The sequence below is a fragment of the Phasianus colchicus genome, chromosome 17 (assembly GCF_987193195.1).
Source record: "Phasianus colchicus chromosome 17, bPhaCol1.hap1.1, whole genome shotgun sequence".
In the NCBI taxonomy this organism is placed as follows: domain Eukaryota; kingdom Metazoa; phylum Chordata; class Aves; order Galliformes; family Phasianidae; genus Phasianus; species Phasianus colchicus.
The window spans coordinates 852,931-869,134 of record NC_143452.1 but is presented as its reverse complement, the minus strand read 5'-3'; the positions used below and the strand labels follow the sequence as shown (position 1 = coordinate 869,134).

Genomic DNA, 16,204 nt, shown 5'->3' with positions numbered 1-16,204 from the left:
ATTCATAAGAAAGCCCTGTGGAACCAACCCCTGGGTAGGTGAAACCCAGGGCTAAGACTGTTCCAAAGTGTTCAGGTCGACTTCACCCAGTTCTGCACAGTGGGAAGGGTGATGGTGGACCACCTAACAGGTTGGGCAGAAGCTTTTCCTTTCAACTCCACTAAAGCCACAGTAGTGGCTAAAATCTTTTTGGAACAGATAATTCCCAGATATGGGATTGACGAGAACCAAGATTCTGACTGAGAAAGTCACATTACTTCCGGAGTTTTACAGAATTTAATGACAGAATTAAGCATATGTTGGGAATTCCATACCCCCTGGCACCCATCATTAACTGAGAAAGTAGAAAAAATGAATCAGATCTAAAATAACAATTATCTAAACTAGTGTTAGAAACTGTGCTACCATGGACTGAATGCTTGCCCTTAGCACTGTGAGGGTCGGAATGGCTGCATGGAAAAATGTGGGAGTCTCACCATATGAAATGCTCTTTGGGCTACCCCACCTGGCTGTCTTCCTCTTTATCCCTCCTCAGGAACCAGGGGCTATTGGCTCAGACCCCACCACTAGAGTCTGTTGTTCATAGGTTTCAATCCAAAGACTCAGTATTGATCCAGACTTGGAGAGAAGCCAAGCTCCAACCTGAGTGGAATGGACTCTTCCAAGTTCTGCTGATCACAGAGACTGCTGTTTGAACCACTGAAAAAGGATGGACTTGTTATACACGAGTTAAACAGCCAATTGACCCACCTTCAGACTGAGGGGACTGTCATGTTCAAACCACTGGTGATCCCCTACAAGTCTTTGTAAGAAAAATGCCCTTGTCTGTCTCCTAGCCCCAGCTATTGGCAACATGTTAAGAAGGGGCCAAATCGTGGTATTAGTGGTGGTGATGACCACTCTAAGAGGAATCGAGGGCATAGGTTGGGAGGAGGATGATCAGGATACCCTGTGAAATTATAGGTGAATGTAATCAAGACCGAGGTACCCCAGAATATTCAGTTTGATACTTGTCAGGTGTTAGCCTGTGGAGACCTGGAGGCTCAGTTACAACTAACTAGCGAGATTAAATACCTCTGCCCTGAGAATCTGGAATGGGTATATAGGGGACCACCATGTCCTGGATAGAGTAATATGTGGTGGACCACCACCTATAATGGATGGATTTACTCACCAAGTTCATCCAACTCTATTGAAGCTTTGAAAAATCAAGTCAGCATATTTTAAGGGTTTGCTCAGCCAAATTGCCCTGCAGTGTAATCCGATAATGATAATGATTAGAAAGGCTGACAACTCGTTGGCCACACTTATGGTTTGGGAGGAGATGTGACAGGGATGGACCTAGTGGTGAGATTTAGGCTAGCAGTATAGGAACCATAACCCAACATTACTAATATTACAAGGAGGAGAAAGACCCTGTAGATAGGGAAAAAAGTCATCTCAATAACTCCATTGTAACTGTTAAGGAAATAAAAGATCTCTGACATGTTTCAGGTAGAAGCAGGATATGAGGACCCTAATGCCTGGGTAGAATGGGTAAAATATACCATCCAGAGTCTCAATCATAGCAAGTGTTATGCTTGCACCTCGGGGCAACCAACTGCACAGGTGGTCCCCTTTCCATTGGGAGAGACTAGGGATCTCCGAGGAATGGAACACATGATTGCACTCTATCAGGAGAAAACTGCCTGGGGAAATGAGACTTGCAAGTCTTCCTCTCTCTTCTGCCCTTCCCTCCATAGCAGTGATACCACATTTCCCCCTGTATTCTCCACAGCCATTGGTCAGCATACAGTTTGTCTCTCTCAGCAGGGTGTGAATGTTACCAGGCCCTTGGGCGAATGTGTCTTTGCAATGAAACTCTGTATGAGGATTTTGAATGGAACTATTTGAGGTTGAGAATCCCCAGGGCAGATCGGTGGTGTTGCAGAAGGAAAGCCCTACAGTCCACCTTACCCTCTAACTTGGAGGGCACCTGTGGACTTATACGTTTAGCCATCCCATTCACCCTGCCATTTGAAAAAGAAAGCCCCTGTACTCCTAGGAGAAATAGGAGAAGTTTAGGAATATCATCTGACAGAAGGATATATATAAATTCTATTGGGGTACCTAAAGGAATCCCTGATGAACATAAAGTAAGGAACCAGACTGTGGCCAGGTCTGAGTCCTCACTATTTTGGTGGATAACCATTAATAAGAATGTAGATTGGATCAATTTTATTTACCACAGTCAGCAGAGGTTCATAAAAAGGATGCTATTGAAGGGATTGCAGAACAATTAGGTGCCACTGGTAGGATGACGTGGGAAAATAGGATAGCATTAGACATTATGAAGGGCTGAAAAGGGGCGGATGTGCGTAATGATGGGCAACTACTACTGCACCTTTATTCCCAACAACACAGCCCCGAATTTCTCCATAACCAGGGCACTGCAAGGACTCGCTGGCCGATGCAGAGGACTCAGGAATAGACACTTCACTTACTAGGTGGTTGGAATCTTGGTTCAGTAAATGGAAAGGAGTGGTGGTATCCATACTTACATATTTAATTGTGGTAGCAGGAGTTCTGACAGCAGTCAGATGTTGTATTATCCCCTGTGTTAGAGGATTGGTCCAGTGTCTAATCATAACCACCCTATCAAAGCAGATGCTGTAGGGCTGTCACTGTATTCAGACAAAGTGTTGTCTTTAAGGGAAAAAGTAGGAGATGGTGATCAGGACGACATGTCTTCAGAAGAGAAATGTGAAATGATGCTATTGACACTAAAAGCTACATAGAGGACTATACCTTACTGAATTTTGCAAGAATCAACAATTGTGTAAATAGAAAGAGGGGGAACTGTGGGAAAGGAAATGTTTTTTTGGAATGACACCAGAACGAAGCTTGTGCAATCAAAGAGATGTATCTAAGGACTCATAATACTGACAAGTTCCTGCCTGTGACTGAGCTTAAAGAATAGGAGGTCTGCATTCTTGAGTAACATCAGGAAATGTACTGGAGCAGATCTGTTCTGCAGGATGAATGGTAGACAGAGGGCAGGGTTAACTATGAGAAGGTTATCTCAGCATATCATAACAGGGAAAAGCTAAACACGAATAGGAGGGGAACAGAGAGTAGGTAACCAAGCAGTAAACAGTGGCAGGACATGTAATAAGAAAATCAGAAGTGTGGCATAGGCTGTAAGCCCTGGAGTGCTCAGCCAGTGAGGAAACGAGAACTTGTGCTGGGCGGTAGGAAATAGAAGTTGTTGTGTCTTTCCAGTTGAGTGTGCCTGTGCTATAGGTCACCTTCCGTTGCAAAAGTGTAAAATAAAAAGTGATTCGTAGCAAATTCCACCTGTGCCTGGATTATTGGATATGAGCGTTTCTCACGGAGCCTCTGGCATGGAGCCTGCCCTGGCACCTCATGGGGAAAGGCTGCTCCTGGCACCTGTGCAGGTGTTCCACTTCCCACCCTGTGCACTCTGCCCATTCCCCACCATGTGCCTGGGAGGAGCCGGGCACCATCTCCTCCACAGCTGCCTCCAAATGGTTGCTGTGCTGCCACAATGCCATCTCTCCTTCTGTTGTGAACATGTCTGGTTCCTCAGCCTTTCCTCAGAGCAGTGCCAAGCTCAGCATTGTGGTGGTGGCCCTGCACTGAGCTCAGCCAGCTATGCTGCAGGACATTGCACTGCCCTCCATGGGTTCATGCTGGCAGTGGGTGTTTGTGGTTTCAGCAGGACCATCAGTCCCCAGTGCTTACGACTTCCAGACAGATTTTAGTATACTGCCTTCTCTGTGCACGCATTACTTTCTTCAGCTTGCATGATGACTGTTTCTCTGTCTATATCCATAGCTGCCTCTGCTTCCCCTTCACACAAACTCTCACAAAGCAGGTTCTACGACCCTTGGTCCAGAGTGGTGAAGGATGGAAGGAAGACCTGTTCGTGTCTTAAAAAATTGAGGGACAGAATGAAAGCACATGCTTCATATCATAATACATCATTACAACCCTTATTTTCATCTAAGAAACGTAACAGATTTACTGACACTACTGAGGTTGCCACTTGGAAGAGCTCGCTAATGTCCAAGCCACAATGTTTGCATTGCATCCATGCAACTTCTGCACCAGATGGTGGAACAGAGAAGGCTAAATGCCTCATGGACATAGTGCCTAAAAGCCCCAGTACACCATCCGCATGATTTGCTGGATTTAGATGGTAAATCACACACTTTCTGGACCAAGATCATTGCTCCAAGTTTTTCCAGTACTTAGAACAGGCTTATTGCCTTCATACTACAGAAAAAGCATCAGATGGCCCAAGGAGTGTTTCTTGCTGCACTTCACCCAATGCCTTGGGGTGAGGCAGAACATCAATCTGCTGCTGCCTTTTCGGGGGGCTATTCAAGTATAGTCCTATCTGCTGCCACAGGACAACAGATCTCCTTCTCAAACAGTAAGGGGAACTTTAGAACTAATCAGCTATCATGCAGGACTTCTGCTCTCAGGCCACTGGCTGAAAACATCACAGTTCTATTGAGGCGGTAAAACTAATTTCCTATTAGCACGGACACTAGCTGACCATGGGATTTGATGGCCCAGGACTGACTGGGCTCTGCCCCTCCTCTGATCAGTCAGAGCGGATTTGTTAAGTTAAATTGTGCAGACATCTGTAAATAAGAAGACAAATGCTGATACTTTTTCTCTGTAGCTGTTAATGCTGTCTTCTGCTTTCTGATGATAAATGCTTTTGTCAACACTGACTGCTCTCCAAGTGGCAGTTCTGTTATAGATGGCAGTTGCCTCAGAGAACTACTTTATTGAATAATTAGAGTACAGCTGTGTGGTTAAAGCTGCCCTGCTCCCACTGCTGGTTTTGCTGATCTGATCCATGCCATCCGCTTTCCAGCACCATCTGGGGAATGGGAGCCCTGGGGAAATTCAGATAACCTCAAATGGCACCATGAATCATTTGTAAAATCATTCCACTGCAGTTGCTCTGTGTTTAATTGGAGTGCAAAAGCAAACAAACAAACAAACAGAAGAGTAATTTGTGACAAATGCAGCAATTTTATCTGGAGCGTGGGTTTGTTCCAATGTTTCTCCAGTAGGAAATCTGGGGTTAGCAACAGAGTGAAGTTCATAAGCTAAATTCACATGCCTCATCAAAGCATCAGATGCCTAAAACGAACAAGCATGTGTTAAGTGCCAGAGTTGTGGAATCTGCAGATTGACACTAATTTGGGGATGAGACTAGGGACTTGAAGGAGTTGTGTTAAGCATACACACGCTGTGCATAGCTGCCTTTTGTCTAGCAGAAACTTTGTCATCTACTTTCAGCCAAATGATACAGAGGAGGAGACCTCTAAAAGTCTTGGTGTTCCTCTGACTTTTTGAAAATCACAAAGTTGGATGATGGGAAAGAGACACAAAGCGGTGATGGGGACCTCCTCTCACTGCCCACCCAGAGGCCTCCAGCTTTTGTTGCCAAAGTACAGATCCAGATGGAGCCAACTTGAGAGCCGCTATTGGAAACTTCCTTCTCTTCATTGGTTGCTTTGCCTACATGGGACACCCACAGTGATACTTAGCTGATAACACAACCTGATGATGTTGCATCACGGGAGGACTTTCACAAAACGCTCTGTTGAAGATTGAGCCAATTCAGGGGTGATTCATCTTTGGTCCTGCACACAGTTGCTGGTTTGGGCACTTCTTCTGTGCCCCTCTGGCATTATGCAATGCTGACATTCTGCTGGGTAAACAAGCCACTCCTTTTCTAGCTTCACTGTATAAAACAGGTGTTATGATTCCTGAGGCAGCCTACGGCCCTTCCTTCTGAATCAGTCTCTTCCTACTTGGGTCACCACAAGTAAATGTACTGTTCTGACTGAGATCTCATCACAGCCGTGTGCAATGGTGTTAACAATTCAGGGATGCTTCCTGTTCCTGGGATCTATTCAGCACATCTCCGTTCCCCAGAGCTACTTTTTGCCCATTTTTTATTTTACCCACGCTGTAAGGTTTTGTTTAGTTACAGTCAAGCTACACTGTTGTGGTTACCGAAGACCTTACAGAGCAAGAGTTGTATTGCAGTCACTACTGTTCCCTGGTGCTTTGGGCTTTCCTATGAAGCCCACTCCGATGTCCTCTGTCATAAATACCAGGATTCTTTATCAATAGAACACCTCAGTTGTTTTGTCCTTTTCCAAGTTGTCTCCTGTTGAATATTGAGGCATGTTGGTCAAAACACCTGTCAGCTTTTGCTTTTGCCACCTCCCAGTTCAAGTTCATTTTATTTATGCAGGCTACATGAGTTCTCTTTATATCTGCTCTTTAGACCTTTGGATAAAAAAATGCCATAAAAGTGAAGAGCACTATGATTTTTATGAATCACTCAGAGAAAGGTGCTTGCTTCGTTGATTCACTATCTTGGAAAAGAACAGATTTTCCCAGCAAGCTGAAATAGCAGCAGCATGGGTATACTGCAGTCCTTCTGACTAGCAGAAGGCAACATGGTCTTGTCTTTTTTAGAGGTGAGAAGATGTTTGTATAAAAGGTGGACCCTGACTGTTCAGCTCTTCTTTGGGTTCAGAGAGAAAAACGAACAAATTACGCTTCAGATTTCTCCAAGTGTTTTCCTATGCCAGGAACTTCCTGTATATAGAAGACAAATCTCTTTGTTGTAAGATGAAGATCAGATTTCCTCATTTCCCAGAAAGATTATATTTCTGGTACCACACTGAACATTTTCCAGAGTGAGATCTAAAAAAATAACCAAAAGAGGAAAGCTGCAATTCCTGCCAGAAAACTTAAGCCAGCTCATCTTCTGACAGAAGTTTGTTACTGATGTTATGGAGAGGTGAGCTTGTCCAGTGAGCAAAAACTTGCTTTAAGCATCTCTTCTGAGTAGGAAAGGGCCGTGTTAGTTATGGGAACCAAACTTTCAGACACCTAGAGTTAGGCAAGATGAATCTAAAGGGCCTGACAAGGAAACGCTGTTCAGTTTGGGTACTGTTTAAACAAAGCATGAACAACTACTCGCCCTGACAGCAGCATCTTAGACAAGCAGGCTGTTTCCTGGGCTGATGTGGGCTTTGCCATCTTTCAACTCAGCCTACTCAGGGCTGCGCCACCCAGGTGTGTAATGGGCTCCCAACAATGACACCCTTCTTCTGGGTGAAATTCCTTGCTGGACTGCAGAGATCATTATATCAGATTGGTGGAGGTTTGTGTGTTTGGCTGTTGGATTCCCTTCTTACCCTGGTCAATGAGGAATGACTTGAGCAGAAATAGGCAGGAGGTGGAGCAGTCAGCTCACCCCTGGTCTCATGGACCAGTGGCTATTTTTGGTCAATTGTGATACACTCAGAAGCACTTCAGGTATGATGAATTCATAGGTCACTGGTGTAACAGCTCAGAGCACTCCCATGCCAGCATTCTGGCAGTGCTTTACTTGCCCACAGGATTGTTCATTGTGGGGACTTCAGAATGGTCTGCAGCTGCCTCTGACAGATCACATTTGTGGTTTGTATCACTATATACATGGTTTGTGACAGTCTGTGCTGTAATCTCTAACATATACTGTGTTTGTCATGGCCCAGAGCTGTGTGCAGAGACCCACTGTCATGGAAGTGTGTCTGAACTGAAGAAAAGGAAAAGCAAAAGCGAGGAGAGGAGATAATGTGTAGGATACCTGTAGTGCCAGACTTACAACAGATATTCGAAAATCAATGTGATTTTCTTCATTTGTGGGGAAGTCAATGGAAGAATCAAAGCCAACTGGGTATAATGGGTGGAAAAGCAGTTGTTAAAACTAGATATGCTTTGTCCTTTGCCTTGTTCACTAGACAACTGGAATAAACAGGCAGATGAGGAAACTCAGAGAAAGTGCTGTGCACATGAGAGACTGTCAGCTTTTCCTGATAGCACTGTTAGGTATAACCAAACATACCCCCAGCTGCAACCTGACACACAGTCAGATGGAAAAGGAGCCAAAAGGAATCTGTACCTTACCAAGACCCTCTGCAAACCAGCCCTTGCGCAGGCTGCTCCCTCCTCTCTTCCCCATGTTTCTCTTCTGCTCTCACTTGATCGTACCCAGGCCATGTCACCAGCAAATGCAGCGTGCTTTCAGCTCTCAGATGGGTGCCACTGATGTAGGTGTGGTTCACCTGTTCTGCCTGCAGCAGTAGGTTGGAGCCCAAACACTCACTGCAGTGTGGAATCAAGGTAGAGTGCTTGCTGCTGTCAGCAAGGTTTGCATAATTCTTCCTAGTTGTTCTGTCTCATTTCAGCTTTGGGAATAGTCCATCCAGAAGGAATTTGTTAAGTGTTAGGAAAATTTAAAGTGTTTAAAATTTGGTTGTTTGCTCAATAGGCTGTCTGCAACATTGGAGGCTGGAGGCTCTTGCAGAGACACTGGAGCTCAGCCTTTCTTGAGACGTGTTTTCATGGCAAGCTGCCTGAGATGTGTGTATTTCAGCCATGACCTGTCAAAGAGGCAGGGGTCAACATGTGAGCTGTATAGAAAGAAATGCACTGGAGTGAGTCCAGAGCAGCTAGTGCTGTGCTCCCAGGCTGTGTGTCTGGAGCAACGTCACATCCTCCAGAGCAGATGGAGCAGAGCCATCTGAGGTCTTGAGCCTTGGATACACTGGGCTTCATTGAGCTAGTCTATATGACTGCTGCTCCAGAGGTTGTGAGAGTTCCAAATGACTGCATTGTAAACAATTACATTTGCACACAAATCCCAAGAATTAAGTATTTTATTTTAAAGAAACTCAGCATAGAGGTTTTGAGCCCACAGACCTCAGCTCTGCTGTCTCCCTGGCCAGTAAAGGCCTTGCTGGGTAGGGGCCCATTTTACATAGCATCTCAAATCCTTCATTTAGCCTCTGCTTCACTCTTGAAGTCTAAAGGAAAGTAACAAGGACACACCATGGCTCCTAGAACAGCAGGGCAGATACTGAACAGTTTCTTGTGATTAAGGGAAAAAAAAAAAAAAGGATTCTTCTCCAGAGAGGAATTTCAGTGGGCCAAGGTACCACATTACCAGGATGTTCACACTGTCCACGCTGGGGAGCATGGTCAGCAGTGAGGAGCCCATCTATGAATGGATTTATTTCTGTCTCCCCTTCTTTGCATGGAGACATTGACTGGGAAATCAATAAAGCCAATGAGAAGCTGTCCAACAGAAGCGCTGCCCCCAGCTGCCCAGCAGTTACTGCCCAGGTCTCCTGCCCAGCACTCAGAAGGTCAGAACCACACTGCCTGCTCCTTCTAACAGTGCTATTGACACAAGCCAAGCTGTAGAAGCTCGGGTTCTTCAAATTCTCAGACTGCAGCCAAAAATAAAAGCAACTTAGATTTAATGATCCACCCCTGGCAAAGCTATATTCAGAACAAGGCTTGGTTAATGTATCATTGACGTAATAGCAACCTGGAGCTGAGATCGACTGAAGCAATCAGAGCAGAGGCAGTAGTCCAAACACAAGCAGCATATGTTGTGAGGAGCCCCAGACTGAGGACAGCTCAGTCCTTTACTTCAAGATTCAGGGCTCAATCCTTTCAAGACAAAGCTGCTCTTCAGGCTAGAACTGCTCACTTAGAGAGCAGTGAGCAGCTGAGCTTCCTGAAAAGACACAATGTCTTGCTATGGCTGTAAAAAGAAGAAAGGGGGAAAAAAAAAAAAAAAAGATACAAAAAGAAATAAAGAGAGTGCGAGTCCTAGGGATGTAGGTGGGTATGAGAAATAGCAGTGCAGCTGTTGGAAAGGAAAGCAGGGCCTCAGCACAGCCTTTTCCCCTTTGCCATCCCCAGAGGCTCCATGCTTTTGTAGCCTGCAGCGCTGCAGCATTGAACCAGTCTTGATTGTGAGGTGATCTAAAAGAGCTGAGGATCACAGAGTTCTTGATCAGCTGTCACTTCAACAATTTTTACATGGCCACTCTCACTGTATTTAGATAAGCCCACGAGCTGTCTGCTTTCCCCGACAACAGGATCACACTTTTGAACATGGCGTTGGTTTTACCCTGGTGGCAGGTGAACCTGTCTGACAAAACAGCAATGAATGGTGTTGATTCTCTCCCCTCTTCCTGCTGACGATAATCACTTTGTCTTTGCTCTGCTGAATGCATTCAGCACTTCGATTTCTGCATCTCTGTAGCTTTAATATAACAAAAAGCCCAAAGGCAGTTCTAATGGGACAGCAAAATTACAGCCAGATCTGCAGTATTTCAGACTCAAGTTGTCTGTGGATCTTCTAGAAGAACAGGGACCTGATCCACCCATATTGTTGGCTTTCATGCCCAGTTATAACAAATGGTTGTGTTGGACCCTTAATTCTGAGGACACAGGCTGGGCCATCCCAGCCAAGCCCCCTGCTCCCCTGCACGAGGACTCCTCCAGTGCCCCCTCACAGCTGCTGCACGTCCCCCACTACGCTCCCTCTGGCTCAGGGGACCACCACAGTTGGGGCTGCAAAATGCCTTTTCCTTAAGATTTCAGACAGTCCTTCCCTCTCCTTCACCCTCTTCTTTCCCAAAAGTACATTTTGATGGATTGATTGATTCAAAACTTTCAAATGGAGAGGTCAGTTTTGCAATGAAACCTCCCCGAAAATGGGAAAAAAAATGGTGTTTTTTAAGAGCTTAAAAGAGGAAACAAACGTTATTGTGACATAAAGGAGAGCCAGAAGAGCCCAGAATAATTCAGGAGACCTGAAAGATTTTACAGAATATTTTATCCTGGAATCCTTAGGGCTTTATGGGATGGGGGGAAGTTGTCTCACCCTGGTCCAAGAAGACGCTGATCTACAGAAGTTGGCATGAAATCCCTGAAAGGATGGAAGTGGGGAGAGGTGACCCTGGCTGCATGTCATCTCATGCAGACCTGCAGCCAGAAGCCAGGGGAACATGTTAAAGCAGCTGTAGGTGCAAAGCATCATACAGCTGTGCATCTGCTGCTACCTTCAGGGGACAGCCAGCTCAGGACACTGCTGTGGTGCATCTGGGGTTTCAGCTGTGAGTGCAGGGATCACGTCCAGCATGTGGGTAAAGGGGCAAATCCAAATCTTCGGTGTTTCTCAGTCATGGCAAGCATTGCTGTGGCAAAGGAGATACCAGACCAAGGGCAGGCATCAGAGGTTTCTCAGCCTCACTGTCTAACAGCTTATTTTCAACGTGAGTCATTTTGATCTGCATCCTTATTTAGCTTTAGAGATGTGTGCCTCCTTCTCAGACCCAACACAGTGTGTGCACAAAGCCTGTTTTTTTCCACTTCACCAAAGGCATTACCTCTCTCTACAAACCCCACTGCACCTGCTTCCATCTGTGTTTATAAATTCCCAGTGGCCATATACCTGTCACAACCCTTCACATGTCTTATTTTATGGCTAAAACATGCTTTGCATCTCTTTCACATTATAATACTAGCAGACATGAGAGAGAAGCAAATGTTCTTTTTCAAAGCATCCCAAAGATGAGACACTTGCAAGGAGCACTGCGACAACTGAGCCTTCCTTTGGAAGGGCAGACGGTGCCAAAATAATCCTGCCTGCTTTCTTTTAAGCAGTTCAAACCTGGCATATGTATGATAAGATTAATTGCTCCTCTTAATTACCCTCCTCGCACGGAATGGTGTTTCTTGTATTGAAGTAAACCATTCACTCTGAAGCCCAAGACAGACAAGAAAGGTGGGACCTTTCAAAACACCGATTCTTTTTTGTATTTGCATACCTATAAGTGTGAAAACCACATTGAGAACCCCTCCCCTCCTCCGTTCCCCCCCCGGGTGGGTGGCTGCCAGGTGCAAGGGATTTGGGTGCCCAAATCTGGTCATCCTTGGGCTCAGTGCTTTCTGCAGTTCCCTAAGCTTGAGGGTCAGGTTAAAATATACATTTCTTCTTGCAGTTTAGTGAACTGAAGGAAGAGGTGTTTTCTGCCCATGGTTTGCAGAAAACTACGAGGGAGCAGATTGACTGGGAAGAGGAAAGACTTTGCTCTGCCTACCTCGTTCTTGCCTGGAGCCGGACAGAGCCGGGCGTACACCGCTGCTCTTTGGGGTAATTTGTCACCCGCAGTGCTCCGTTCCCACCATCAGCCCCATTTCCCTGCTCTCTGGGGACACAAGCGGCTGGTGGCTTTCCACCTGCCTGAGCAAGCGGTGCGGGAAGCACTGCGTTCCCCCTGGGCAGGAGGGAGCAGGTGATGGGCGTCCTCCGAGCAGAGGACTTCAGCTCCCTCTCCTGCGGCCGGCCAGCGCAGGGCTCCTTCCTGGGGCTGAGGGTGATGCTGCTGCCGGCTGCAGGTTACTGCAGGGGTATTCCCACGGTACCGGCACGGTGAGGCAGAGCTCCCTGTCACGGTGGGATGGCTGGAAAGGAGACAGAGGTTGGTCCGGGTGGGACGGTGCCAGCACGAGGCCCTGGGAGCCGCTCTAAGCAGCAGGGATGGAGGCAGGAAGGGCTCAGATCCTGTGACCTCCCGGTGGGGAGGTTTCCGTCCCTCCCCATCGGGCCCTCGGGGCCATCGTTGCCCCGCACCCAGCCTTCCTGCTGCGTGACTCCGCGCACCGCATTGCTGCCTGGTGCTGCACCCACTGACTGGCTCGCAGGAAGAGTCACTCCCCCGTGGCTGTTTTGTCCCGTGGGACGCGGCCCTTTGAAGTCCGTGCCCGTCTGTCCCGTGGTTCGTGAGTCGCTCTGTGCACCCTGGGGGGAGACCTGAGAAGAAACTCCAAAGTCCTTCCCCTCGCCTCACGCCCTCTCTTCCGACCTCACCGCAGAGCCGTGCCGGGCACGCAGCGGGCAGGGCGGGCTGCCCTTCGCTGTGCTGCTTCGTGGGCGGAGCGAGCCCTGGGCTGTCCGGCTGGCCTGGCAGCTGCCGGCGTGTGAGCTGTGGGGATACAATGGGGAATTTCTGGCACACCTCTCGAAGCGTCCTCCTGTGACTGGCACAGCCGCGAGCTCCGCGCCCTGCCAGATGTCCGCAGAGGCCCCGCCGTTCCCCGCTGCTCGGGGAGCTGCTGTTCTTCTCCCACATTAATCTGGCTCCCTGTGCCCACCCTGCTCCACCTACCCGGCGGGACCCGGGCTGACAGCCACTGCTGCCCACCGCAGGCACACAGCTCTCAGCAAAGCTGGGGCGGATGGGCACCTCCCTCCCTGGGCTATCAGCTGGGTTAGCTGTCTTCATTCAGGTTCAGCTTTATTTCTTTGGATCGCTGGAAAGAGGTTGTGATGAGAACACCACCTCCGTCTTTCTGGACTGGTTAGGATGGCCCCCTCCTACAGATGAGCATGCCATGTACGTGGGTGCTGTCCTCTCTAACGGCAGCTTCTTGGGTCTGTGCAGCTGATGCCAGCCCCAAAGGGAATGTGCAAGTGCTGGAATTCTGCCTTGGTCTTAATGCAGCATTTCTGAGCCTGAACCAGTTACCTTGAGAGCATTGTATCACAACCAAAAACCTTATTTCCACCCTATGGTGTGGGGGGAGGGAGGGGGACTGTTCTATTTGGGGCTGGTTTTGCACCTGCTCATTGTCCCTTGTGCAACTCTTGGTGCCTGGGGCACAGCTGTGCTGCAATCACAGCCAGCTCTTGCATCACCTGCATGGTGGCCTTTGGCAGCGGAAGAGCAGGAAGTAAGAAATGTGTTGTTTTGTTTTTTAACAACCTGAGTTACACACACAAAGAATCAGATGGAGGCAAAGTGCAGGAGAAGCACTTCTGTAAGAGCCTTTTATTGAAGTGTGTGAAGGTTCAGAGGTGAAGAGGTTTGCAGCCAGAATAGCACAAACTCTCCAAAACGCGCTGTCTCTGCCAGTGCCCTGGTGTCATTGACTTTGTTTGGATGGGACTGGGGAAGAGTTCACTGTAATGAAAGCCCTGTGCACAGCCCACCTGCTAGAAAAGAGCTGCCAGGGAGAGTGTTGCCAGGATGTGGGGATGGCTGCATCCAGCTGCCATGGATTGACCCCTGACAGCCCTGCTGCTCTGGTGGGCTCATAGGGCACAGGCAGTCCATGTTCAGCCACCCGTCCCACCCCGCTCCCTCCTGGCCTTGCCTCCCCCGCCCTTCTTGGGCTTGAGACTGTGCTGGGCTGTGGCAGTGCATGCACAGGTGAGGACAGGAGGGCCGGGAGCTGTTTGTAAGAGCTTATCAACAACACTGTGACACAGCTTTTGTGAAAGAAGTGACCAGCCCCTTGGGCTGTGGCCCAGCAGGTCAGGGAAGGTCTGGCTGCTGACCTCAGCAGTGTGTTTGTGTTTCTGACCTTACAAAACCCGTTCCTTCGGTGGCTGAAACCACAACTGGAAATGAGGAAGAGGTGGGGAGCAGCGGTGCAGGAGGTGTGCTCGCTCTCAGGTGCCTCTCCACAGCCCCGTGCGGCTGTGTCAGACATGCCTGGGGAGGAATTTACCCCAAATCCATGAACCATGTGCATGGCTGGGCCCCTGCTGACGGAGCACCTCGTGCCCTGGCTGTGACTGCCAGGGCTGCTGTGTGGGCCTCGGGGGCTTTGGACCTCTGTCAGGGAGTTTGCCTAGAACAATTCAGTCCTCTGCGCCAAGACCTAGTCCTATCCAATGCATTTCCTGCTGTTATCTCGATCCTCATCCTCGGAGGAGGTTTTCATTTTAATCCTGATAATTCAGAAATCAGTGAACATAGGAGACACGTGGAGCTGCAGGATGCTGGTGCCCAGCTGGTCCATGGTCTGTGTGGGCAGCACCAGGACACAGGCTGTGAGCTGGCCCCGGCTGGGCCAGTGGCAGTGCATGGGCTGCGAGGGGCTGCCGCGTGCCAGGCTGTCTGTGCTGCGCTGGGGCCTGAGCTGGCTTTGTCTATATTTAGTGCATTTTTCAGATAACCTTCTTGTGCTATTTTGGGGCTGAGTGCTGACTTAAGGCCCTTTCTTGCCCTTGTGCCTGGCTGCATCACGGGTTCCAAGCCTCCCAGTTTTCAGCATCCTCCAATACCCAGATGTTTAGAAAGGTGTTGAGAAGGCAAATGGGCTTTTTGGGTTATTAGCACTGCAAAAAGGAGAGAAAGTAATGTCTTAAGCCCCTTTTCCTTCCTCCTGGGGCCCTGCAGGAGGAGTTTGAGGCCCAGGCTCTGGGCTCTGCAGGGCTGAGGTGGGACATGGGGACAGCTCTGCAGCACCCAGTGACAGACAGACCCACTGCTGTCACCACAGCGCAATGCACCGCAATGCACTGCAGCGGGGCTTTGATGGTCATTGCATTCAGCACTAGAACAACCAAGAGAAAGAAATTCTCCTTGCTAAAAATACACAGAAGCTTTTCTTCCAAAACAACATGAAAGAGCTTTGCTTTTCCAATGAGACTCAGCAGCAGCAGCAGCAATTTGGGCTGTGGGAGAAGGGTGGAGGCTCTGCTGCTTGGGCAGCTCTCAGACAGAGCTGCTTCTCCACGCACACCGCAGCGAGGCTCTGATGGCCGCTCTGGGCCCGGTGCTGTTGCGGCCATGGCTGGGCCTGGTGGCAGCTGTGCAGGAGGGAGTGCAGGGCTGGGTGCCTGCCAGGGCCCAGCAGGAGGGCCTGGGAGCAGGGACCTTCCAGCAGCTCTGTAAGGTCAGTGTCTGTGGAAGCTCTGTGCTGAGGCAGGCCACTGCCTCACATGCAAACTGACGGGCACAGATGCCGGGTCACCCTCTGGGCCATTAAAGCCAGCGGCCAGGCCGGGCCTCTCCAAGGACTCTGCAGGAGCAGCCACACGGCATTGCTAGGGACAGGGCAGCGATCCCACAGGCACAAGCATGGATGTGGCCCAGGCAGCACTGCAGGTTCAGTCCTCCTGAGCCCCAGGATGGCGAACCTGGCAGAGCCAGGCTGAGTTCTCGAGGCTGAGTCTTGCTGTGCCCTGTGCTCAGCCTGCAGCCAGCACATGGGCTGTGTGTGCCAGGGAACCCTGCTGCGTTCAGGGCTGTGTGCATTTGTTTAAAGATTCCTGTATGTGTCAGAGGTCCCAGGATGGTGGATAGCAAAGACTGCCCCGGTCCTCTCCTGCCCTCTGCTCCACAGCCCCACTGCCAGAATTGCTGTGACCATTGCTGCTCTCTGCAGCCAGGTGCCAAGGTCACAGCCTCACTCACCACTGGGAGGCTTTCAGGATGTTTGGGAACATGTTTTTCAGGTCTCTGAGGTGGGCGTGGGGAGGACAAGATGGTGGGAGCAGGGATGTGCACATGTAAAATCT

General features: G+C 48.9%; 2 protein-coding genes across 2 annotated transcripts in view; one reads left to right on the top strand and one right to left on the bottom strand.

Moving 5' to 3' along the window:
- Positions 1-16,204, top strand: part of TP53INP2 (tumor protein p53 inducible nuclear protein 2) — a 29,637-nt gene that overhangs the window by 1,574 nt on the left and 11,859 nt on the right. The gene's annotated exons all lie outside the window — the stretch shown is intronic.
- Positions 9,708-15,048, bottom strand: LOC149915573 (uncharacterized). The gene is made up of 2 exons (XM_090152039.1): positions 11,994-15,048; positions 9,708-11,087 (listed from the first exon to the last, which is right to left on the bottom strand). Exon 1 carries the CDS (start codon positions 13,176-13,178, stop codon positions 12,081-12,083), a length of 1,098 nt encoding a protein of 365 aa, XP_090008165.1. The 5' UTR covers positions 13,179-15,048; the 3' UTR covers positions 9,708-11,087; positions 11,994-12,080.